The sequence below is a fragment of the Morus notabilis genome, unplaced genomic scaffold (assembly GCF_000414095.1).
Source record: "Morus notabilis unplaced genomic scaffold, ASM41409v2 Scaffold63, whole genome shotgun sequence".
NCBI lineage: Eukaryota > Viridiplantae > Streptophyta > Magnoliopsida > Rosales > Moraceae > Morus > Morus notabilis.
In genome coordinates, this window is record NW_010365950.1 from 4,866 (window position 1) to 31,075 (window position 26,210).

The 26,210-nt window shown below is 38.1% G+C and overlaps 1 protein-coding gene across 1 annotated transcript; it reads right to left on the reverse strand.

Annotated features, from left to right (window-relative positions):
- On the reverse strand, positions 1-25,753 carry LOC21404562 (phosphoglucan, water dikinase, chloroplastic). Its single transcript, XM_024172760.1, has 19 exons — positions 25,551-25,753; positions 19,239-19,839; positions 18,847-18,933; positions 18,638-18,769; positions 18,126-18,251; positions 17,865-18,043; positions 16,661-16,745; positions 15,293-15,460; positions 14,815-14,867; positions 14,235-14,443; positions 13,477-13,595; positions 13,068-13,138; positions 12,746-12,863; positions 2,601-2,687; positions 2,429-2,515; positions 2,278-2,354; positions 1,984-2,149; positions 1,752-1,860; positions 1-1,249 (listed from the first exon to the last, which is right to left on the reverse strand). Exons 1-19 carry the CDS (start codon positions 25,748-25,750, stop codon positions 345-347), a joined length of 3,579 nt encoding a protein of 1,192 aa, XP_024028528.1. The 5' UTR covers positions 25,751-25,753; the 3' UTR covers positions 1-344.
- Positions 25,754-26,210: the final 457 nt, after the last annotated feature.

Below are 26,210 nucleotides of genomic sequence, written 5' to 3' on the forward strand. Positions count from 1 at the left end.
TCCCCAATTTCTTTATCCATGCTTTATTCGAATAACGCAAGGCATAAAGGCCTTTTCTTGGCAGCATCTAAATTTTGTTGAAACAATTTATAAAGCGTAAAACATACAACTGTACCTCTTCAGAACTATAACATATTCACATTCCCCTCATCTTTCAGCAGCATGTGTATAAATGCAACGCATTTTGTCATCTCAAACCTTCTGCATTCGTGTTATCTGTGAACATGCATACTGCTGTTCACAAGGATATACAAATGCGCAGTGTACTAAGGACAGCTAATTCATCTACTAGACCAGTCTGCACATGCAATCGATCTTCAGGGAAAGAATCTCGGGAGGCGTTATTACAAGGGCTGTGGACGTGTCTGAACTACAAAGATATATTTTCCAACAACACATCCTTCTACATCCTGGGGGCAGCCAAACTTCTGCTCAAGGAAGAAACCCACGGCACCAAGGCGCTGACCAATCTGTCGGCGGAAAATTGGATCAACGGTCAATGCTTTCTTGCTGTAGTCTACAGTCAAATGGATAACCTCACCGTCAGCAGCACCTGCAGCAAGAACTGCAAGCTCCTCACTGAAATTTGCAAATGACAGCGTTCTTACAGTCCCATCAAACTTCTCGGAGGATAGACGCCAGGCTGTGCCTCTAGTGCCTGAAGCCAGTGTTTCACCAAGGCCAGAAGCAATTTCAGCTTCCACGTATTTATTATCTTGGTCTGTTGGACTTTGTGTGTGGAGAACAAAGGATAGATCTGGTGAAAGCATCTCCTGCACTAGAACTGCCATTGAAGCTTCCCCCTGTGGAACACCAGCTGCTCGGCGGCTCAAAATTGCTCTTCGGGTGTAAAGTGAAGCCCATACTCGACTAATAGCATTTCCTAAGATGCTTGGATTTGAAGTACTAACATTGGGAATTGATTCATAGAGTCCAGCAGCTGACAGTCCAGACAAGTCCTCAACATTAGCACTTGAACGGACAATTAATCGTGCATCCCTGGGAAATATTTTCTCTATGCTATCTATAATGTCATTCGGGGGCTGTAAGGAAGAGATGAGTTCCTGGAGCTGACCACATAATTTGTCGAGTTCACCGCCTTCAAGTTTTGCTGTTTCTATCTTATCGAGAAATGACTTAAAAGTTTCCATCAACTTGCTTTGTTCTAATGCCAATTCCATAGAGCCAAATGGTATCACTGCCCCTGCAGGAACACGGAATGATGCTGGGACCCCTTTGTCATTGTAAACTGCCAATGAAGAGACACATCTTCAGTAACATCACAAATTTTACTAAAAACAAAAATTGTACCATATATAACCAGTCCTTCTCAATCAAGGTAATTGAAACATATGAACCAATTACAACAGCTACAACCTGAGCATGATGAGAAGAAGAAAGGCATATAAGGCATATAAGGCATATATGTATCATTAACATAAACTAGATATGCAATTCCAAATATAACAACGTGTGTCTCTAGTACATTCTAACATTTAAAATGATGATTAGCCCGTCCACATTGCTGGCAACTCCAATTTTGTTCAAGGACAACCTTTCATGCATTATTTTGGCAGTGTAATAATACAAATTATACAATACAGGGTGACAAACAAAACCTAAAAGGATGAATTACTGGCCTTGTGCTGCAAAAGATATGAATTAGTAACACATCCTTACAGAAAATGACCAGAAGCAGAAGACTTTGCACCCTAAGGAAAGATAGAAGTTTTGACCAACAAAACGACTACCTTTATCAGATGCTGCTGCCAATGAAGCTAAACGACCACAACCAGAAGCCTTTGCACCTGAATTCTCAGCTTCAGCATCAGCAAGTAAGAGAACTCCTCCAGCAGAACCCTGGTTGGAAACACAACCATTGACAAATTGATGATCATCAAATCTTGGACTTGGCACTCTAAAAGAAATAGTAAAGTGGCTGAAATTTTAATGAAAATATAAGGAAGAACAACAACGTGATACCCGATTAGAATAAGGAGCTTTTGTAGACGACCAGGACAGATCTTCAGGTCTGGGGACTTCAACTGTTGATGAGTCATCACCTGAAAGAGCTTTCACAGCAAAGTGTTTTTTGCTATTATCGGATGAAGACAGATGAAGATTAACACCCGCTGAGGACGCATCCAGCCTTCAGTGTTCCACATGGGTACATAAGAAGGGTTGTCAGTTCAAAAAAATGCATATCCGAAAAAGCAATGCAATTTTAAAGAATGAATAATATGTTCTCTAAATCAGGAGGTCTTCCAGAAAAATAACCTCACATATTTTCCAATATGCTTTTTTATATCAGCAACTTTATCGTCGTCTTCGCATGTCACAAAGACAACCTTCTCCTGTAAAATACCACTAATATGTAACGAATTCAGTCGCAGATAATATAACTAACATTTAAGGAGTTGAGACTTGCCTGCCGGGCCCTAACACCAAGATGAGATAAGTGAGGTAGCTCTTGCAAAAGGACAACTCCCACTATATTACTTCCTGCAACTGCCACCTGCCAAATAGAAAAACCGTAAAAATACACCTTTTGTTCAAAATGAGAATGTCTGATCTGCCATCTGACAGAAAGTATTGAAAACCTCCTCATCTCCATCTGCTTTTTTGACCAGAAGAACAATTGATCCTTCCACTGATGATGGCATTGACCCCGGGACAATTCTATCAACCTGGTATTGTCATAAGAATGTTATACAGTGATCTGTAACACTCAATGTTCTGGCAGCACATATTATAAGTTGACGTAATTCAAGGCATCGAATGTTAGATAAAGGCAGATTTTACACAGATTTTCACTTGAGGAGGAAAAATCCCTAATGTATCAAGCCACAATTAAATGCTCACATTTCAACCAAATCCCTAAGCTTACACCATTTAGAAATGAAGGTTTTCTGAGGAATTGATCTGATTTTCACTTATTGAACCGAATAAAAAATACAAGATTATATAGAGAAGATGGCTCCACTATGAGAGCCATGAGACCCGGACCAAATCAACCTAATAGAGGAAAATCCTCCACTAAACTAGGAAGGAAATAAACGATGAGATTTGGTAATATTCTACCAGAATCTCCTTATTACTACTTACTAGAAATACAGAACATAATTCCTAACTCTTAAGTGAGAATTCCACACTCCCCCTTAAGCTGGGTTGTAAGTGTTTTACATGCCCAGCTTGCTACTCAGTTCTTCAAAGTTAGTTCTTCAAAGAGCTTTAGTGAGTATATCTGCAGTTTGAGACCTAATAGGGGTGTATACCAAATGTACAATTGCCTTCTCAATCTTCTCTAGCATTTCATGCCGATCTATCTCGATGTGCTTTGTTCTATCATGGTGCACAGGGTTCTTTGCAATACTTATGGCAGCTTGGTTGTCACAGAATATTTTGATGGACTTCTCAATAGTTATTCCCAACTCACTAAGTAGTCTCCTTATCCACATCCCTCCACAAATATCGAGAGCTAGAGCTCTAAATTCAACCTCTGCACTGCTTCTTGAGACTACGGATTGTTTTTTACTTCTCCATGTCACGAGATTTCCCCAAACATAGGAACAATACACAGATGTAGATCGCATGTCCGACACATTTCCTGCCCAATCTGCATCTGAGAAGACTTCAACATCTCTATTGTCATTCTTCTTGTATAACAAACCTCTCCCTGGAGTCATCTTAAGGTACCTGAAGATTCTATTTACAGCTTCCATACGTTCTTCTGTTGGGTTGTTCATAAATTGACTTACAACACTAATAGAGAAACCAATACCAGGCTGAGTATGTGAGAGATAGATAAGTCGTCCCACAAGTCTTTGATATCTCCTCCTGTCGACTGGTGCACTTTCTTTCTCAGTCCTTATCTTCTTGATTGAATCCATTGGAGTGTCTACAGGTTTACATCCAAGCATACTTGATTCCTTCGGTAAGTCCAGAACATACTATGTTGGGAAACAAATACACCTTTCTTTGATCGTGCCACCTCCATGCCAAGAAAGTATCTAAGATAACCAAGGTCTTTGATTTCAAATTCCTTGGCTAAAAACTTCTTCAATCTCAGGAATTCCTCCTCATAATCACATGTTAAGATGATGTCATCTACGTATACAATCAGTATTTCATGAATAGTGTATGATCTGCATGACATTAGGTGTATCCATATCTAATTACTAACTTTGCAAACCTGTCAAACCATGCACGAGGAGATTGCTTGAGTCCGTATAGAGAGTTTCAAAGTCTGCATACCTTATTGTTGTTAAGTGAAGTTCCTAGTCCTGGTGGTATCTCCATATACACTTCTTCCTCCATGTCACCATTCAGAAATGCATTCTTAACATCCAGTTGATGTAAAGGCCAATCTTGGATTGTTGCAAGGGAGAGGAGGACTCGGATGGTGTTGAGTTTAGCCACTAGAGCAAACGTTTCTTGGTAATCTATTCCATATGACTGAGTAAAGCCCTTAGCAACGAGACGGGCTTTTAACCTCTCAATACTTCCATCAGCCGTATGTTTGATTGTGAAGATCCACTTACAACCAACAGGTTTCTTTCCATAAGGAAGTTCTAAGATTACCCAAGTGCCATTTTTTTTCCAAAGCTCCAATTTCTTCACTAACTGCTTTTCTCCACTTTGGGTGTTTGAGAGCTTCCTGAATAGAATTAGGGACCTACACACTATCAAGAGCCAAAACAAATGCCTAGTAGGGTGGTGACAATCCTCCATACGAACCAAATTGGAGATGGGATGATTTGTGCATGTTCTAACACCCTTTCTTAACACAATCGGAATATTCAGGTCATCAATAACAGGTTCAACATTCTCAGGATCAAAAGTGCCCTTACCTGAGTGAATTTCAATAAGTTTCGGACTTAGTTCAAATTCTTGGTCATGTGTGAGAGGTGTTGAGTGCTCTGTTTCCTTCTCAGGTTTATGCCTTCTAGCATAGACACGAAACTCATTTTTTTCCAATTTGTGGTGATGTGGAGTGGTTACGGACTGGAGATTGAAGTGGACTTGTAGGAAGATGACTCTCGGATTGGTTAATGGTTTGAAGTGGGCTTGTAGGAGGGAGACTCACATATTGGTCTATGGTTGGGGATTGAATGATATGATCAGTGACTTCAGGATGAATGGAATTCGGTTGTGATGGCTGTGAGGAGTCCCCGGGCTGAAGTGTATGATCAAGATGAGATTCAACATCATGAAGAGTGTCCCAAAGCTGATGTTCCCTCATGTTCTCCCCCTAAATTTCATATTTGGGGTAATAGGATTGATGTTCAAAGAATGCCACATCCATTGAGTTGTACAGCTTTTTGGTGATAGGAGAGTAGCATTTATAACCCTTTTGGTTTGGTGAGTATCCGAGAAAGATACATTTGATGGATTTAGGGTCTAATTTGCTACGATGTTTTTTATGTATATGAATAAATAATACTGAGCACCCAAATATTCTAGTAGGAAGTGAAGAGATGATTTTGGTATGTGAAAAGGTCTGGAGGACTCGACAAGGAGTTAGGAATTTTAGAATTTTGAAGGGCATTCTATTCATAAGGTATGCAGCTGTAAGGACTGCCTCTCCCCAAAAATGTTTTGGAACGTGAGTAGAGAACATGAAAGAGGGAGCGGCTTCTAACAGGTGCCTATTTTTTCTTTCTGCAATCCTGTTTTGTTAGGGTGAGTCAATACAAGAACTTATGTGAACTATACCCTGACTTAGGAGATAAGTACCAAGGACAGATTTAAAGTATTCTTTGGCATTATCAGTTTTTAGGACTTGGATTATGGTTTGAAATTGAGTTTGTATCATGGAATTGAAATTTTGAAAAATTTGACCAACTTTTGACTTTTCTTTCATAAGAAATATCCAGGTAAGCCTAGTGTGATCATCAACAAAAGATACAAACCATCGTGCTTCTGTTATATTTTTAACTCTTTGACGAACCCCACACATCACTATAAATCATGGCAAATGGATGAGATGGTTTATAAGAAAGACTAGGATAATTGTTACAAGTATGTTTGGCAAGTGGGCAAATTTCACAATTGAAAAACTTTGGACTTTTATTAATAAACAATGAAGGAAATAGTTTTTCAAGATACACGAAATTTGGATGACCAAGAATATAGTGCTATAACATGACTTCGCTATCTTTATTGACACTGGAATTTAAAATTGACAGACTCTTAAAAGACATACAAATTGCATTCTGAGTTTGTCTTCTTAGAGGAATATCATCTTTGAGAAGATAGGGTCCTAAACACTCCTCAGCACTGCCAATCTTCCTCCTCGAATCCAATTCCTAAAATTCACACAAGTTTGGGAAAAATATAGTGACACAGTTATGATCAAGAGTCAATTTACTTATCGAGAGTAAATTACAGTCCAAATTAGGAACATGGAGAATAGAATTTAGAGTCAAGTCCTTTATAATCCTGATTGAGCCTGTTCCCGCAACTTTAGACAAGGATCCATCAACTATTCGGACTTTATAATTCTTGCTACATGGGTTGCATCTCCCGTCATGTGGTCTGACGTTCTAAAGTCAATGATCCATGGACATGAGAGCCTTTTATTGACTGTAAGGGCATTGGAGAAATTACCTTTTTGCACTAACATGCTAGTTCCAGGGACAGAAGTACTTGACTGAGTGAAGAGTTTTTATAGGACTTCGAGCTGCTCCTTGGTGAAAGGGTTGTCTCTGTTGAAGTAGAACTGTCATCTGTGGTAGCAACAGCATTGGCACGGTTCTCTCTGTCATGGGCTGGTCGTGTCCAATCGGCAGGTTTGCCGTGAATTTTCCAGTAATTTTCTCTTAGATGTCTTGGTTTCCAGCATTGGTGTCATGGGCTGGTCGTGTCAAATCAGCATGTTTGCCATGAATTTTCCAGTAATTTTCTCTGAGGTGTCCTGGTTTACGGCAGTCATCGCACCAAAATCTCCCTTTTCTCTGCCGATTGTTGTTGTTTTACGAGTTTCCTTGAGCCACAAGTGCAGATCCTTCAAGTGTTGTAGCAGTGTATAGAGATCCCATTATTAGTTTCTTTCTACTCTCCTCATGACGGACATTTATAAATGCCTCTTTTACACCCGGAAGAGGTTTGGTCCCCATTACTCTCCCTCTGACTTCATCCAGATTTTTGTTGAGGCCGAGAAGAAATTTGAATGTCCGTTTCTGCTCCACAATTTTCCTATACAAGGCTGTATCTTCCGGGCACTTCCCGCTGTGGACTTCGAACGTATCCATTTGTTGCCAATGGCGAATCAGACTGTTATAATACTGAGAAACTGTGAGATCTCCCAGGCGTAGGTCGTGCAGTTTGCCTTCAATTTTGAAAAATTCTATAGTATTTTCAGAACTCGAGTAAGTCATCCTCGCTGCATCCCAGATTTCCTTCGCTGTCTTGTATAGAAGAAAATTTTCTCCTATGTCATGATTCATCAAATTAATCAGCCATGTCATCACCATGTGATTCTCAGCTTTCCACACCTTGAATTTGGAATCATTCTTCTCTGAAATGATGAGTTCATCGGTGAGATATTCATCTTTGCCCTTTCCGCATATAAACATCATTACAGATTGGGACCATTTGAGATAGTTATGCCCCTTAAGTTTGTGATTCGTGATGAGAAGAGAAGTACCTTCTGATCCTCCATGATTGCTTACAGCAGGTGCCGCTTCTTGGCTAGAGGTTACTTCAAATGTTTGGCTTTGGCCCTCAGGAGTCATGCCGTATTTTGCCATGATGAAGAATTAGGTTTTCAGAGACCAGCTCTGATACCATTAAGTCTTTCTGAGGGAATTGATCTTATTTTCACTTATTAAACCGAATAAAAAATACAAGATGATATAGAAAAGATCGCTCCAATATGAGAGCCATGAGACCCGAACCAAATCAACCTAATAAAGGAAAATCCTCCACTAAACTGGGAAGGAAATAAACGATGAGATTTGGTAATATTCTACCATAACCTCCTTATTACTACTTACTAGAAATACAAAACATACAATCCCTAAAATTCCTAACTAACTCTAAGTGAGAATTCCACAAGAAAGTGAAAAACGGCTTGCAACCATAAGAATCTTTTTTTCTTGACCAAGACATCTACACAAGTCAAAAGCATTCTTCATGAAAAGAAGCAAACAAATAATGAACCAGACTATTGAATAGCAAACCACATGTTAGGAAATTATTTATCCTAAAACGTGTCTTTACATTCTAGCGCTTTGCCATCACAATTTTGGCCAAACCTGTACCTCAATTGGACTAGCTCAATATAAGGAATATTTATTTTTAACTAGAAGCCCCAAACACCAAAGATTTATGTTAGGAGGGCCGAATACATGGAAGTTGATAACAATTACAAAATGCATATGTTGAATTTCACTAGTACCATGTTAGATACTAGCTCTTACGAAGTTACAGACTGAGGAGTAAAGTGGAGAGAAAGAAAATGAATTGGGTTTGGATGTAATTTCTTTAGTGCTGATTTGTCGTGATTTTGACTAGGATTAGAGGCAAGGTATAAAAGGGAGGTAATGGCAGAGCTTCACTGTGATTTAGGAGGATTTTGGGAAACTTTGGAGAGCTGGTGGTCTCTCGAATACCACCGAGTGTACTTCTCCAGAGTCCTCGAACACTCCAGGCTATCCTTAGTGTACCCTTTTAATTTTCCTTGTTTTGATTGTGTTCTGTGTGCCAGCTGAAGTGAAGTGATCAATAAGGCTTCGTTTGGTATGACGGTTCAAATTAGGGTGATTCTAGTTTTAATTTTGGAATCAGAACCATGATTCATAATTTTGGGTCAAAATCATGGCTCTGAAACCAGAACCAGAATCAGAGGTTTGAACCACCCAAAACCAAGGGGGGAGGTGGTTTTAGAATCAAGGGTGATTCTAGTTTAAAACATCACATCAAAGTTCAAATCTTGAAGAAGAACGATCCAAACCAAACACTGATCTGGATGAGTCAAATCAGACCCACTTTTTACTTTTTATAAACAAACACTAGTTTGAACCATAATCATAATTCTGGATTCTAGAACCCTTATACCAAACGTGCTCTAAAATATTTTTGATTTCATCCAATTTTATTATCAATTTCTGGTCTCTGAATGTGTTTGGGGTTGTTTGGCTTGGATTTTAGGTACCTAATTTTGGTTTCAGAAGGTGCGCAAAGAAGCCGGTAACGAGCAGATCCGAGGAGATCCGCAAAGGGGAGCCCAGCTCGGCGCCAACCTAATCGTAGAGGCTGTAGGGCCGCCTTGGAAGGTGGTTCGCGACGACGGTTAGGAGCCAGGAGAAGGCGAACTGGATCTGCACAATAGGCGTTAGGAAGTTGGAAGATTTGAATAGAACCGAGAGGTTCCACGACGGGACGTGCAAATCGGTGACGATCTAAGTTTGGGTCAGCCCAATCTTGGTCGAAATCAAGCGGAACAATGCCGCGTAGGACAAATCGGAGGTGATTTAGGGGCATAGGCGCCATATCTGCTTCGTGAAGGAGTTAGGCAACTTGGGGAATTTGACCGGATCCGTGGGGATCCACTGTGGGATGGACCGGCTGGGGGTGGAAGGCAGCCGGAAAGGGACCGGGGGCCTCACGGAGGAGCGCCGGAGGTGGGGTGGCCGATCGAAGAAGAGCTCAGGCGGAGAAGGGCTTTTTGGATGGCTGATTTGGACTTGGATGAAAGGGGTAGGCAGCTTGGATTTTTCCCACGACAGATGGGACCTCATCGGGACAGGGAGCCAAGTCCGGACCCTGAACCAACAGGGGGCTGCCCGGTTAGAGGACCCGATCCAAACCTGATTGGGGCTGAAGTGAAGAGAGGAATTAGACCTAGAGTACAATCTGGAGCTTTCTGTTGGAGACGCGAGTATGAGCCGAAACTAGATCAGGGTGGCCGTCGAAGGGAAGATGGTAGGATTTGACGTCCCAAAACTCCAGAGGGGTTGCGAACAAGAGGGGAAATTCGAGGAAAAATGATGGAAATGTCAATCTTCTCGAGAGAGGATCCGTATGGCTGGCATTTTAGAGCGGAGCATTATTTCGACATGTATGAGGTGCCGGAAAGAGACAAAGTGTCGGCGGCTTCAATGTGTATGGAGGGACGAGCTTTGAATTGGCTTGGGCAGACCAACTTCCAAGATTCGTTCGTGGGATGGTAGGATTTGAAGGCGGTGATCTTGAAGCGATTTAGTAGGGCCAAGGGACCCTACGGAGAGGTTGATGGAGCTCAGACAAAGTGGGACGGTTGCGGACTATTTAGATTGTTTTGAGATGTTGTCAGCTCCGATCACGAACATGCCGAGTGCTTTCTACAAAGGGGTCTGTGTTCTTAGTAATTTGCTTATTAATGACAGACAAAGACGCTCAACCATAAGATAGTATCACTTGGAATGGATGCAAGACAAGAAGGAAATAGAACATAGAGAAGTGAGAGAAATATTGAAAGAAGAAGATGAAAGGAAAAGGCAAATAGCATTGTCTATGATAATTATCAATAACCAAACTAATCTGAGACAATTGGTTCATTTAAATATCTGTCCTAAATGAAAGAAGAAACCCCAAACACTTGCGCAACATAAATTGTTGTGCTAAGGGCATAGATTACAATGAAATGTTTGGCAAAAATCTAAGATTTTGGAGTTTTCATTGAAAAGACAGAGAAGAAAATATGAAAAATGTTGAATGAATTACTATGCAAAAGTACACGGGAAATTAAGGATCCCTATCTAGAGTACAAAAGAGGAAACTAATCTCCCTAATTAAGAGGAAAATAACTATTGATTCCTAACATCTCTATTACAGCTCACATGATTAGTCAACTAATCAAATATAGTACATAATTACAATAATCCCCGAAATCTTCCAACACTCCCGCTCAAGCTAGTATGAAGATATCACTCACGGAAAGCTTGTTGACCAAGTTTTCGAACTACGCCTTAGGAAGCCCTTTGGTGAGTATGTCTGCATCTTGGCTAGTGGTTAGTATGTACGACATGCATATCACGCCACTATCCAGCTTTTCTTTGATGAAATGTTTGTTGACTTCTACATGTTTTGTTCCTTCATGTAGAACTGGATTGTGAGCAATGGAGATTGCTGCTTTGTCGTCATAATAGACTTTGATAGGTGTTGTCATAAGAACATTCAACTCTACCAGAAGTCTTTTGATCCATAACACTCCACAGAATCCGTGTGTGACTATGCGAAACTCTGCTTCGGCACTACTTCTTAACACAACACTCTGTTTTTTACTCTTAAAGTGCTTGCCTAATCCGCATCAGTGTAGGCTTCCACCTGAAGATGGCCTCTACTTTTGAATAGGAGTCCCTTCCCCAGAGTTCCTTTAAGGTATCTCAAGATTCTAAACACGGCTTCAAAGTGAGCAAACCCAGGTGAATTCATAAACTGGCTCACCACGCTTACTGCAAAGGCTATGTCCGGTCGTGTATGGGCCATGTAGATCAGTCTTCCAACTAATCTTTGATATCTTTCGCAGTCTACCACTTCACTTTCAGCCGCTGCTTCCAACTTCAAATTAGGCTCGATAGGAGTACCTGCTGCCTTTACAACCAGTCATTCATGTTTCTTTGAGCAAATCAAGAATGTACTTGCGCTGGTTGATAAAAATTCCCTCATTGGATCACGCAAACTCCATACCGAGGAAATATTTTAACTTTCTGAGATCCTTGATTTCAAATTCAGCCTCGAGCTTCTTTTTCAGATGGTTGATCTCAAGAAAATCATCCCCAGTCATGATTATATCATCTACATACACTATCAGAATGGCCACTTTACCTTCGATGGAGTGCTTGAAGAACAAAGTATGATCAGCTTGGCTTTGTGAGAAGCCATGTCTTCTAATAACACTCCTAAAGCGCTCAAACCAGGCTCTTAGATACTGCTTTAGTCCATATAAAGATTTCTTCAACTTGCACACTTTACCTCTCCTGAGCCTCTCTTCAAATGAGGGTGCTAGGTCCATATATACTTTTTGCAAATCTCTGTTAACAAATGTGTTTTTAACATCCAACTGATAGAGAAGCCAATTGGAATTAAATGCAAGAGAAAGAAGTATTATGATAGAATTTATTTTAGCAACAGGAGCAAAAGTCTCTTGGTAATCTATAACGTGAGTTTGAGTGAATCTTTTTGCTACGAGTCGTACTTTGTATCTTTCCACACTTCCATCTGCTCTGCATTTCACTGTAAACACCCATTTACAACCAACTGTCTTCTTATCTGCGGGTAAGTCAATGATACTCCAAGTCTTGAATGAATTAACGCAGAAAAAGAGAGAAATGGTTTTCTGTATATCATTCCAATCAATGGTTACATTCATATATAGGCTGATTTGACAAACAAAAAAGGAAACTCTGCCTAATTACATATATTGATTGATATCTATTCTAGGGAAATATTCTATCTTAGGAAAGAATCCTAATTCTCCTAAATATATACATTTCAATTGTCAACTATACACTATGACAGCTATTGCCAAATCTGACAACAGCTGTATCAATCTGACAGAATTGCAATGCAAAGGTCCACGGGAATTTAAGGATCCCTTCTAGAGTAAAAAGAGGAAACTAATCTCCCTAATTAAGAGGAAAGTAACTACTGATTCCTAACATCTCTATTACAGCTCAAATGATCAATCAACTAACTATAGTACATAATTACAATGATCCCGAAAATCTTCCAACACATTGTCCAAAGACTTCGAGCGTACCTGAACCAATGTTCCTGCAGCAGATCCGGGAACGAGGACATCCCACCCCTCAGAACCAATTGTAGTTCTCACAGCTCTTAAGAAAAGGGTGCAAAGTTTTGACACCTGAAAGATTACTCTGTAGAGGAAGCATATAGAAAAAGTTTGAAAACAACGTTTGTCATATCAACAAATAAGATGTACGGTCCAAAGGACTAATGTAGAACCCACAAATGTTGGCCTACGAAACCAACCAAGCTTAGAAACAATAGACTCTATATCACCAATAATGGAGCTTGTGATGTAAAAGAAATAAAAATTACTATGACAAATTGAACTATACCCGGCACGAATCTCAGCTTCAGCATATGTCCTTACGCTGTTCTCAGGGATACCAAAAGCTTTGCCTAACATCTAATAGAGCCATTGAAAACAATTTTGTCAGAATTATAGGTTACTTTGTTCCGCTCTTATAGTAATCTGTAACAGTTTTAGATTAGCTGATATAGTTTAAACTCTATTGGCGTTCTAGACAAAGATATTTATGTAAATTATTGGCTCTTCCAAATATTTTTGTGTGCTCAAATGTTGTTTCTAAGCAAATTTTCCAAGTGGATGCTTATTCTAAACTCAGAATTAGTCCACAAAACAAACATAAAATAAAAGAATTGGCCAAGATCATCAGCGTAAGATGACTCCCATGAATCATACAAATCTATCATATGTTTCACATTTGGGAAAGAAATACAAACCTGGACTTTTTGGGGAAATATTTGAAGAAGTGCTTCAGAATATTCTTCAGTTAACCTCCTAGCTCTATCAAGAGTAGCTTTGAGCCTTAATGCCCAGATTGTCTTTCCATCTTCATTTCCTTCAGAGAAAAAGGTAGGAATGATTCAGTAAAGGAAAGAAAAAATACACAGAGAGAGAGGTGGATAGGTGAGCACAAGTCAGCACATGTTGGCTTTTTTGGCTCTTTAGCTGAGTCCCACATTGGTTAGGGAGTAAGCCTTTTGTCTTTTATGGCTTATACATATTGTCTTTTGTCCAACATCGGTCGTGCACGAAGCCTTTTGTCTTTTGGAGGCTTATGAATAAGAGATCAGTTTGTTATTTTAGTCATCCCAAAATCAGAAACTATTTGTTTGCCGATTAGTTTTGTCTCTTTTTAGGAATTACGGAATTCTGTTTAAGTGAGTTTCTTTTTGCCAATTTTAGAAGCTTGCCTCTAATTATTCCTTTTTGTTATTATTCGAAATTTGGGTTGTGAGCATTTTGGGTTGTGGGAATTTGGTCAAGCTTTTGTCATCTCCTTGTTTATAGTGGAATTTCTTCTCCATCTCTGCCCGTGGACGCAGGCCAAAAGCTGAACCAGGTAAATCCTTGTGTTATTTTGGATTTCTATTTTTTTTTTCCTTATTTTGTTGTAAAACCCAAATTTAGTCTAAAAACTTCCAACAAAAATCACCCATGTGAGAACTAACTAGACCAAGAAAGCATAAATGAATACCTTCCATTTCCAAGAGTCCTTTCTCCTTCCAGGCAAGCAGCTCATTCTCAATAGCGGTACATTCATTGGACTTCCAACCAGCCAATTTTACCTGATTAGTCCCGACAATTAAAGCACTAAGCGGATCACTCCAAGAACTTATATTCTTTTCATTCACGTTCTCTGCTAGCCAATTGGCACCTCCAGTAGCTTCAAGCACATTGAGAAATCTAAAAACAATAATGACAGTTAATAGTGCACTGGCGGTCCCATTGCCAATAAGCAACAACATACGATCAGTTTCGTATCTAAACTGTAACGCATTGCTAGCACCTTATAGACAATCCATATTTTGCTAGACACAATTCTATTTATAAAAGTCCCTTATAATTTGAGAATACAACAACTAACACATAAAGAAACATCAATTTACTAGAGTATTACTAATGAAGAGGTACCAAATAAATTAGTTTTACAAATAGATTGAAAGTTAAGGAAACTACAAGGCAAAAAAGAAAAAATGAAAAAAAAAAAAAGACAATGAAACATTTTTATCAAAGAACAAGGAAGAAAAAATTCTCAACGCCAATATTATGCGTACCTGCTTAAGATAACAAATGAATAGTCCTCCAGCCCAATCTCACAGAGGCGCCACTGTCCTCCAGAATACAAAGAACAAAGAAATTCAAAAAAGAAAAAAAAAAGGGAAAACCAACAACAACCATTAAATTATTAATTATAACTAGCAGACATGAGCATATATATATATTATATATATATATATTATATATATATATATATATAGGTATGGTTTTAATGGTTACTCCAATTTTTTACCCATCAATGGGTATTATTATTTTAGCCACAAGATATTAATGCGACGGTCGTAATAAATTGAATAGTTGACCAAAAATATTAATGCCAATTAATGAAATTGGATTTTTATCAGGCCACTTCATCAAATTTCTATATTTGGAGGTGACTACCGATGGAAACGTAACGATTTAAAACTCGTCCATATATGTGTGTGTGTGATTCACTTTATGCTTATTCTACATAATAACTGAAGATGATCTCACCTTTTGACGCATGGCTATTGCAGCATCAGAAGCATCATTTCTAAGACCACTTTCAAGACCCTTTGCAATTACTCCTCTCAGAACATTCAGTGATTGCATGGTTTGGAACAACAAGCCACTGGTATTATTCACTGCAAAATTACTTACTTCTTCTTCAGCATCCAGACTCTAGAAATAAGCAGACATTTGCCTTTATGGTTATGCCTCAATCAGATTAAAAAATATCAACCAAATTAGGAAACCCATATAGGATCAAAAAATATCATAACAAGAAAGAGTAAGTTTCATGAACTCCACACTTACATTTAAGTAATGTCTACAATTAATCCTAAACAATATAAGAAAAGATCTTGCACCTTCTGTTTCTTTAGGATAGGAGGAAGCGGGTGTCAGGAATTCATTACTTTGGAAAACATAGTCCGTCATCTTGCAAAGATGTGTATATTAAGCTCTAGGAATGACAGTAACAAGAAAATAAAATGACAAACTCAGATGACCTAGAACTAAGTGAAGAAAATGCACGAGGTCCTCTTTAATAAATACTACATCCTAGTTCGGTATATGGATTTTGGGTGGTTAGAACCATCATGTAGGTTCAAACAATGTTTGGAAAACATTATGATTGCCTCAATTCCACCAAATTAAATGGCCCCAGGGACAAGGGATAGAAGGGATGGTGTCACCACAAAAACGGTGATTAACCCATGGATGGAGTTTAGAAGAAATTTCAAGATGATGAAAGAAAGCCACAACCAACCAATCATTTCTCCTAATATAATCGCCTTCAGGCCCTGTCAAATTACACACTTTAAGATTGTAAAGATTCAATTAAGGAAAGGGTTTCTCCCCCTTTCAAAATTAATCTCCAAGCTGGCTCTTTGAAAATGCGCATTTAAGGACATAGTCCCATGATGGAAAGTTATAAGAAAATTAAGAGATTGGTATAGATCAACCCAATAACTAGCTTAAGCTTCATGCCAAATGTTGTCTAAACATTAATTGGCTCTCAGTGAACTCACTTAGGTAGAATCTAATGGGATAAAAGACAAATGTATGACAAGTGGTGCAGACCCAATGGTTCAACGAATCCAAAAATCAAAATAAGTATTAGCTCCCAAGTTTTGCTTTTTTAGTTTCCAAAGTGGAGTTTTGGTAACTCCACTGACTTGGCTTCAAATTTCAATCCCATAGATCTCATTTTTCATTATTAGGATTTACCAATAAGCACTAGGGATTATTGTACTTATGGCACGTAGTAAGAGCTGGTGGGTCTAATATTATTCTCTATAGTACCATGTCAGATTAGTTAATGTCACCATAGAGGAATTTGCGTGGATCTAATATCGTTATTAAATAACAAGCATCCACCTTTTTACACTCCAAAAACAACGTGAGGGCTGAAAGGCCACGTTCATCTAGAGATTCCTTGATGGATTCAAGTTGTTCGGCAAGGCTGCATATGAAGAAATAAACAGAAAGAGTTAGCCAAGTTCAGGTATTACACCCACAAAATAGCACGGTTAATGAGATTAAAAGTAAAAGACTAAGAAAAAATAAACTTGACAGTTCCATAAATTCTGGTTAGTTCAGCTGAACCAAAATTGCCCTCTTCAGTAACGTAGCCATCTTCGTATTACGGGGGAAATTCTTTGCTACTTGAATTATAAAAACAACATCAAAGTTCACGATAAGTTAATTGGTATTCCACATGATGTTTTCATTGAACTTCCATGGCAGGTACCAATAGTATACACACAACCATATACCACAACCATAGGAGCAGTGTAGCAGCGAAGGAACATATGTGGACTAGCTTCCTAATCAAAATTAATTAAAAAAAAAATCATCATGCAGATAATATTAGCAGTTTTTGAGTCTGGTTATTTAGATCTAGATGATTTATATCAGGGAAAGTATATTAGGTAAAGTATCTTTATTAATAGTTTTGACTTCATTAGTATTTATTTTCAAATTAGGAAGTTTATTGATTTTAGATTTGGTTAACTTACCCGATTATGTGCCTTGTAATGTCTATTTATATGGAGCCCCCTTTATAGTGCTCCTTACTAGTGAATACTCTCTTTTTTCCTAGTCCGTGGATGTAAAATCTCTTTGTTTCTTCTTCTTCTTCTTCATTTTATTTTCTTATCTAATTATTGTTAATTTATCCAAATGAAATGACTTAATAGACATGCCAACACAATAGAGATTATGGAGACAACATATGTAGAAAATATGTCCAACGCAAAAGTTAAATCAGAACGGAGAGTGAATGCAATATAAGTTCACGAATAACTATTCCAAGATTACGGTTATGGTTAACAAGGTTCCGCTAGATAACTTTAGCGTTTGTTTTAAAAAAATTGTTAGAACTTTGCATTCTTTTTCTTTCTGACCAAGTTAATTTGCATTCACTAATATTACTATTCGCAAGCCAACTAACAACAACAAAAAAAACAAACAAAAAGAAGAAGAATGAAATAATATTGTCAACACAAATTTTGTTGTAAGTTTACTAAGATCAACCACAAGATAAAGAAATTCTAAAAGTTTTGTCTGCATTGTTCCAAACCTTCCAGCATTGAAGAAATCTTTCAGTTCCTGATGGAATATCTTGAACTGGTCCACAAATGCTTCACTGTATTCTCCTGTATTTTTTGTTATTCTTGCAAGCATTGCTTCTGTAGAAACCAGATCTTCAGGACCAGCATTTCGGTGAAGCTTGTTTTGTATTGTATGCTTAATTTCTTGCTGAAATGTAAGAACTTATGTACATTAATACTCATCTGTTAAACCGAACAATAAAATTACCGAGTCATTTGAGAGGTATAACCTTGAGATCATGAGGAATATCATTCCGATGAGCAATATCCCTTATTCGTGTTAGTGGTACAGATGCAGTAAATTCAGCCTTAAAAGATGGTAGACATGGGTGAATCTTGCGGATAACAAGTCTTTCCTGAATATAGAATATAAATTTATAAATTGGGAGAAGCAAAAATTGAATAACTGCTAGGCAGCAATTTAATCAGAGCTAATAAAAAGAAAGAGTATAAGAAGAAATGCAGATAATATAGAGGTCTATCACTTTTTAAACTATTTCACATTTTAATTATTTACTAGCTGTGATTTGTACAGAATTGAGCAGTTGGCTTCACAAGAATCACAACAGAAGAATGAAAATAGATGGCGTTAAAGTGAAACAATAAACTAATGAAGCAGTGCCTCAAAGACCTCTTTCAACAAAATTCAAGATAACCAACTCTTTGTAATTGTAATCACCATGACAGAATAAAATAAAGAGAAACGGCCATCAAAAGTCCAATTCAAACGAATAAAAAAAACCTGGAGTGAAGTATCTTTCCTACTATATATCCATTCCAATTCCCGAAATATAAGTCGGGAAATCTCAGCATGCCTGTTTGGCCGATGATGACCTCCATCTTCTAAGCAGGGAATTTGGCCTGTGTTTATCCACTGCATAAGAAGAGGATCTAAGAAGTGCATGCAAGAACCAATTAAGGATAAAAGGTAAAAGAAAATGTCAAGAAAACCTTCAAGTAGATGGCAGAATATATGAGCGCGTCCAGCCGATCCTCACTTTCTGAGTTTTCAGCTACTAGCTCACGTATGATTTCAAGCTTCAACAAGGAAAGGTGTGTGATTAGTAAGAAAATAGGGGCATTGATCTCAAAACGACCCAAAAATTCTTAAAATGTAGGAGATACTATTTGATAATTTCATCCACAGACCACTAAATTTAAAAGTTGTAACAAGAGAACACTGAACTCCTTATTTAGACTATAGAAGTGCTAAAATGTGTATAAACTTTAAGGCTTGCATCTATGTGGTATAACTGAGCATGCAACGATTAGCTTAGATAAACATTAACTCATATGCCATAAAATAAATAAATAATAAGTACAAATTTGATCAAGTATAATACCTTTCTCCACCAATTTCTTGCATTTCGGTCACCTTCAACTAATTTTAAAGCCAGTCTTTCAAGATCTGAGGTGTCCCTGTCCCATGTTCTTTCTGTTTCGTGAGCTCGATGCTCATTTGACCGCATGAAGGAGGCAGCCTTTCCTTGCCATTGCCCAACAAAAGGACTCGTCTCCACCCCCAAAGGAGCAGCAGTGTCAGCAGTTAAAGACCCATTTTCACCTACATCATCCTCTTCCTCCAATGCCAGTAAATCGACAGCCTCCCCCGTTTTGTTCCAATGACAAACAATTCCATAAATCCCTCGTTCGGGCAGCCCCAGAACTCGATTTTCACCACTTTCCCATAACAAACTCTCATCCTTCCCCAAGATAACGAACTTATACTCAATAGAGTTACCCCCTTTCAACTCTAATTGGCACACCCATCCCCTCTCCGTCCAATTCAAATGCACCTTCTTCTTCCATGAACCCAATTCTTTCGTCGATCCCAAAATAACAACATGCTCTCCAAATTTAACTTGGTGATCCAGCCGTATACTTAACTGCACTTTGTCACGCCCTGACTCTGATTTCATCTTCTTATTCTTCTTCTCCTCCACTCTACCAAGAAAAAAAAGAGGAACATAGGTGAAAAAGAAAAAAGAAAAGGGACAGAAGAATTTGTCACTACTTGTCCTGGCTTCAAAGAACTAAGCTTATAGGATCCTGAGCCATTGCATTAGCTTCTCATTTGTGGCCACATAGCTCATATGTACTATAATAGCAGTAACAACGAAAGGTGCTTGTAAAACTCCCCAATTGCACTCAAAACAATTCACTTACGACATATAAAAGACATTCATTCCCTCAAAATTCTTTTAATCAACTGTCGGTTAGATAAGGGTTTTTTATTTGAATTTAAATAAAACAGAGGATAAAGGGTTTATCATTAGAGATAAGGTTTTTAGGGTTAGAGCTTATCTTTAATTAGGATAGGTTAGAGTTTATATTTAATTAGGATAGTTTCTTTTAGGAAGATAAGTGAACATTTGGTTCATGGATTTAGAATCATGATTCAGAACCATTCTCAGTTTACATGTGTCTTTTGTGAGAGAAAATACTGTAACGAACCACGAATCATTATTCGAATCATGGCATGAATCTAGCAACCAAACAACTTCTAAGGTTTCTTCCTTAGCCTATTTATTCTGTATTATTTTTTGACTATTCCCGAATAATAGAAAAAAGTTTCTTTCTAGAAAATTTACATGGTATCAGAGCCATGACAAAAACAGCCATGGTTGGTGCCGCCAAAGGCACGAGTTCCTCCGAGGTTGCTGATGAGGCTGTTCATCAGTCTCCTATGTATATGCCCGATCATTCCCTTCAAATAACCATTCATAAACTGAATGGAAAAAATTATCTAGAATGGTCACAATCTGTCAAACTTGTGATCGATGGTAAAGGAAAGCTTGGTTACTTGACCAGAGAAATAAAACAACCTACTGATGATGCAAAGCAAAGGAGATGGAAATTAGAGAACTCAATGGTAATTGCCTGGTTGATTAATTCTATGGAGCCGATGATTGGGATTCTATGGAGCCGATGATTGGGAAACCCTTCATGTTTCTCCCTACTGCCCGAGATGTTTGGGAAGCAGTGCGGGATACATACTCTGATGTGGAAAATTATTCCCAGATGTTTGAATTAAATGCCAAGATGTGGAGATCCCAGCAAGGAGATCGAGAAGTGACTGTATATTATAATGAGATGATGACACTATGGCAGGAACTTGATCTACTCGAAGAAGAAGAATGGGAGAGTCCAAGTGATAGTGTTCGATACAAGAAAAAAAATTGAAAGAAACCGTGTGTTTGTATTTCTTGCAGGTTTAAACAAAGAATTAGATGAAGTTCGAGGTCAAATTTTGAGTCGAACACCCCTCCCCTCAATTAGAGAGTTTTTCTCCAAAGTCCGCAGAGAAGAAGCTCGTAGACATGTCATGATGAAACCAGCAGAAGACACTCGACCAAGCCTTGATGCTGAAAGTTCAGCACTGGCTACAAAAGGGTATGATCTAGTGGGCAAGAGGAAGAATGGAAGACATAAGCCATGGTGTGATCACTGCAAAAAACTGTGGCACACCCGTGAGAACTGCTGGAAAATTCACGGCAAGCTAGCAAACTGGAAAAAGAAGTAGAATGGTGACACTCGGGCATTCCAAGCCAGCAACAATAATGAAACAAGGCAACAACAAGTCTCCTCAAAAACTCTTCTATTTACAAAGGAACAAATTGACCACCTGTACAAAATGTTTCAGCCACCCTTACAATCCCCAGTAAATTCCAACCCTTCTTGTTCTGTGGCACAAAAAGATAATTACTCACAGCCACTCTTATCAGTGTCAATCCAAATTGTTCTTGGATAATCGATTCTGATGCAACCAATCACATGACCGGATTATCACAATTATTTTCATCTTATAGACCATGTGCAGGAAATCAAAAAATCAAAATAGCTTATGGTTCCCTCAGCAATAGCCGGGAAAGGAACCATCGTTATTTCTCCTCACCTTACTCTCAATGATGTCCTCCATGTCCCAAATTTGTCTTGCAATCTCTTATTTGTCAGTAAATTAACTCATGATCAAAATTGTCAAGTTAACTTCCTTTTTTCTCATTGTGAGTTCCAAGATTTAACCTCGGGGAAGATGATTGGCAGTGCTAAACAAGTTGAAGGACTCTACATACTTGAAGGTGAATCTATAATTGGAAGGCAAGCTCGGAAGACTTGTTTCAATTCTATTTCTGTTATTAATACAAATGAAATCATGCTATGGCATTATAGATTAGGTCATCCAAATTTTAAATATTTGAAACATTTTGTTTCCAAAGTTATTTATCAATAAAAATCCCTCTTCTTTTCAATGTGAAATTTGTGAGTTGGCAAAACATCAACGTGTCCCCTTTCCACCATAACCCTACAAAAGCTCAAAACCATTTACTATAATACATAGTGATGTTTGGGGTCCTTCTAGAGTTGCAACCCCCTCAGGTAGAAAATGGTTTATCACCTTCATTGATGATCACACAAGGGTTTCTTGGTATTTTTACTAAAAGAAAAATCTGATGCAGAACAAGTGTTTAAAAATTTTTACACCATGGTTCAAACACAATTTAAAACCAAAATTCAAATCTTTCGGAGTGATAATGAAAAAGAGTATTTTAACTCCATTCTGGAAAAAAAATTTCATGAAAAAGGAATTTTGCATCAAAGCTCTTGTAATAATACACCTCAACAAAATGGGATGGCTGAAAGGAAGAATAAACACCTCCTCGAAGTTGCCCGGGCCTTAAGATTTTCAACTAATGTTCCAAAATATTTATGGGGGAAGCTATCCTTACAGCCACTTACTTGATCAATAGGATGCCAACTAGAATTTTGAAATTTAAAACCCCTTTAAATGTTTTCAAAGAGTGCTTTCCTACTTCAAGACTTTTTGGTGATATCCTTTTGAAAATATTTGGATGTACTGCATTTGTTCATATCTATGATAATAAACGAGGGAAACTAGATCCTAAAGCAAGAAAATGCATTTTTGTTGGCTATCTATCAAATCAAAAAGGGTACAAGTACTTTGATCCACTCTCAAAAAAACTGCTTGTTTCCATGGATGTAACCTTTTTTGAAAACCAAAGTTACTACATGAGTTCTCATCTTTAGGGGGAGAACAATTGTGAAGATTCGAATGTCAATATTGATGCTTTTAAAAAAACTGAAATGGTTCTAGCCATGTTTGAACTTACACCCGAAACAGATGAGGAAATAAATGATGTAGGTACAATTTTGAATGAAAATTCAAATGAAACAAATGTATTGGATACTAAAAATCATGGACAGCCTTCCTTAATGGCATCACATGATCATAATCGTGGAAAATTATAGATGTGTATGAAACGGTACAAAGGGCTGGTCTTCTCAAGAAGGAATCATCAACAAGGAACAGAGAAATCTAACGTGCAGCACTGCCAAGAGTCCAACCGTGGATTAGATCCCATGTCAGATAAAGTCCCAGGTAATTATGAACCAATCTCTTCAATTCCTATTGCTCTTAGAAAAGGTATTACATCTTGCACCAAATATCCATTGTCCAATTTTGTGTCATATGAAAAAGTGTCACCCTCCTTCCATGCATTTATCTCACAACTCTCTCCAGTGTAGCCATTCCAAAAAATGTACAAGAGGCTCTAGTTGTTCCCGAGTGGAAGGAAGCAGTTTATGAAGAGATGAGGGCTCTTGAGAAAAATGAAACATGGGACGAAGTAGACTTGCCACACGGGAAAACAACCGTTGGCTGCAAATGGGTGTTTACTGTGAAGTACAACTCAGATGGCTCATTGGAAAGATATAAAGCTCGCTTGGTAGCAAAGGGATCTACACAAACATACGGTATTGACTACTCCGAAACCTTCTCTCCAGTAGCAAAACTGAACACAATAAGGATTTTCCTATCGATTGCCGTGAATCTTGATTGACCCCTACACCAGCTAGACGTAAAAAATGCCTTCCTCAATGGAGAATTAACAGAAGAAGTGTATATGGATGCTCCACTAGGTTTTTCCGAGAGGTTTGGTTCGAGGGTAAAAGTCTCTCTATGGGCTCAAGCAGTGTCCTAGAGCTTGGTTTGAACGATTTGCAAAGTTTTTAAAAGGCCAAGGCTTTACTCAAGGACAAGCAGACCATACTCTATTCATGAAGATATCCTCTGAAGGGAAGATTGTTGTCTTAATTGTCTACGTGGATGATATTATCTTTACAGGAGATGACTTCGAAGAAATGAATAAATTAAAGCAGTGCTTGGCTACTGAATTTGAGATTAAGGATCTGGGACCATTACGATACTTTCTTGGTATGGAATTTGATCGATCCAAGAAAGGGATTGTCGTCTCACAGCGTAAATATATCCTTGATCTTTTAGAAGAAACAGGGATGAGTGGATGTAGACCGGCTGACACCCCTATGGTGTTCAACGTAAAACTTGGTGAAGGAGAGAAAGAGGTCCGGGTTGATACAAACCGATACCAGAGATTAATTGGCAAGTTAATTTACCTGCCTCATACAAGACCTGATATCGCATTCGTAGTAAGTGTGGTTAGTCAGTTCATGCACGCCCCGTACGAGGAACACCTTGAAGCAGTTTACCGGATCTTGAGGTATTTAAAGGGAAATCTAGGAAAATGATTATTTTTCAGGAAAAGTGAGCACAGGAGAATTGAAGTCTATACGGATGCTGACTGGGTAGGATCAATAGTGGATAGAAGATCAACTTCTGGATATTGCACATTCTTATGGGGAAATTTAGTCACGTTGAGGAGCAAAAAGCAGAGTGTAGTAACTAGAAGTAGTGTCGAGGCCGAGTATAGATAAATGGCACTAGGGATATATGAGGTACTATGGCTACTGAGAGTCCTCAAGGAGCTTAGAAGACCACACGATAGTCTTATGAAACTATATTGTGACAACAAGACTGCAATCAGTATCGCGCACAATCATGTTCAACATGACAAAACAAAGCACATTGAGGTGGATAAACACTTTATAAAGGAGAAGCTTCAAGAAGGGGGGTCATCTGCGCGTCATTTGTTCCAACCACACAGCAAGTTGCAAATATTCTAACAAAGGGACTCCTAAGGCAGAAGTTTGAGTTTCTAGTTAACAAGTTGGGCATGATAGATATCTTTACACCAACTTGAGGGGAGTGTCGGTTAGATAAGGGGTTTGTATTTAAATTTAAATAAAAAAGGAGATAAAGGGTTTATCATTAGAGATAAAGTTTATCTTTAATTAAGATAAGTTAGAGTTTATCTTTAATTATGATATTTTTTTTAAGAAGAATAGCCTATTTATTCTGTATTATTTTTTGACTATTCCCCGATAATAGAAAAAAGTTTCTTTCCGGAAAATTTACATCAACCAATACATATCTGTAACACCTAATACGTAAACACATATAAACAAACACACATATGTGTATATATACAATTAACATAAATGTATTCCATTTTTTTGCAAAAGTACTCCGCAAATTATGCTTTGTGACCGGAAAAACGTAAAATGCAAAAGAAGAAGAAGAAGATTCAATTGCGAAAGCCATGGTCGAGCCCTACGATGTAAAAAATAATAATAGAAAAAATCGTTTCTTCGAGATTTTCATCATCAATCTCATATACGTGCGTATGCACGGGAAAATATGCTTGGCAACCGAGAAAGCCAAAGAAAATGAGAAAAATAAATGAACAGAAAATGAGGTATATTGTGGAGCGAGAAAGTACTTGGATTCGGAAGAGGAAACAACGGCGGCGCAGATGATCGGAAGCCAGCGACGGAGACGGAGAGGAAAAGAAGAAATCCTGCCTCGTCCGGCGGAGAAAGGAACCGCCGGAGACCTTCCGCGGCGATCGGCGAATGTGAATTGCTTCCGGTGAAGGATTTGCGAAGCGACGGAGCTGCGAAATACACGCAGAGAATCCATGTGATTGGGAAATGGGGGGGGGGGGGGGGGAAGCTTACACAGGAAGGTGGATTAGGGAAGTGAGCTAATGGAGGTGAAATCCGAATTTAAAATTGGAGTTTTGTCATACGAAGGTCCATTTAATTTGTTGATTTAAATTTTTAATTTGAGTTAAGATATGATTTTATATAAAAAAAAATTTATTATATAAAATTATTAGATATAATTATTTTTGAGAGTTTTTTATTGTAATAAAATTTAAATCGATAAAATAAACAGGATCTTAAAAGGTTTTTAAAAACAATCTTACTTAATTTTTTTATTATAATAAAAAATTCTCATATAAAATCATATCTCAATTTAAATTAAAATTTTAAATAAATAAATTAAAAAAGCCCGTAAAATTTGAAACTCCCTCAGTTCACCATGTGGAAAAACGGAATCATATGTAATTTGTTTTTTTGAGTTTTGAGTCATTTTT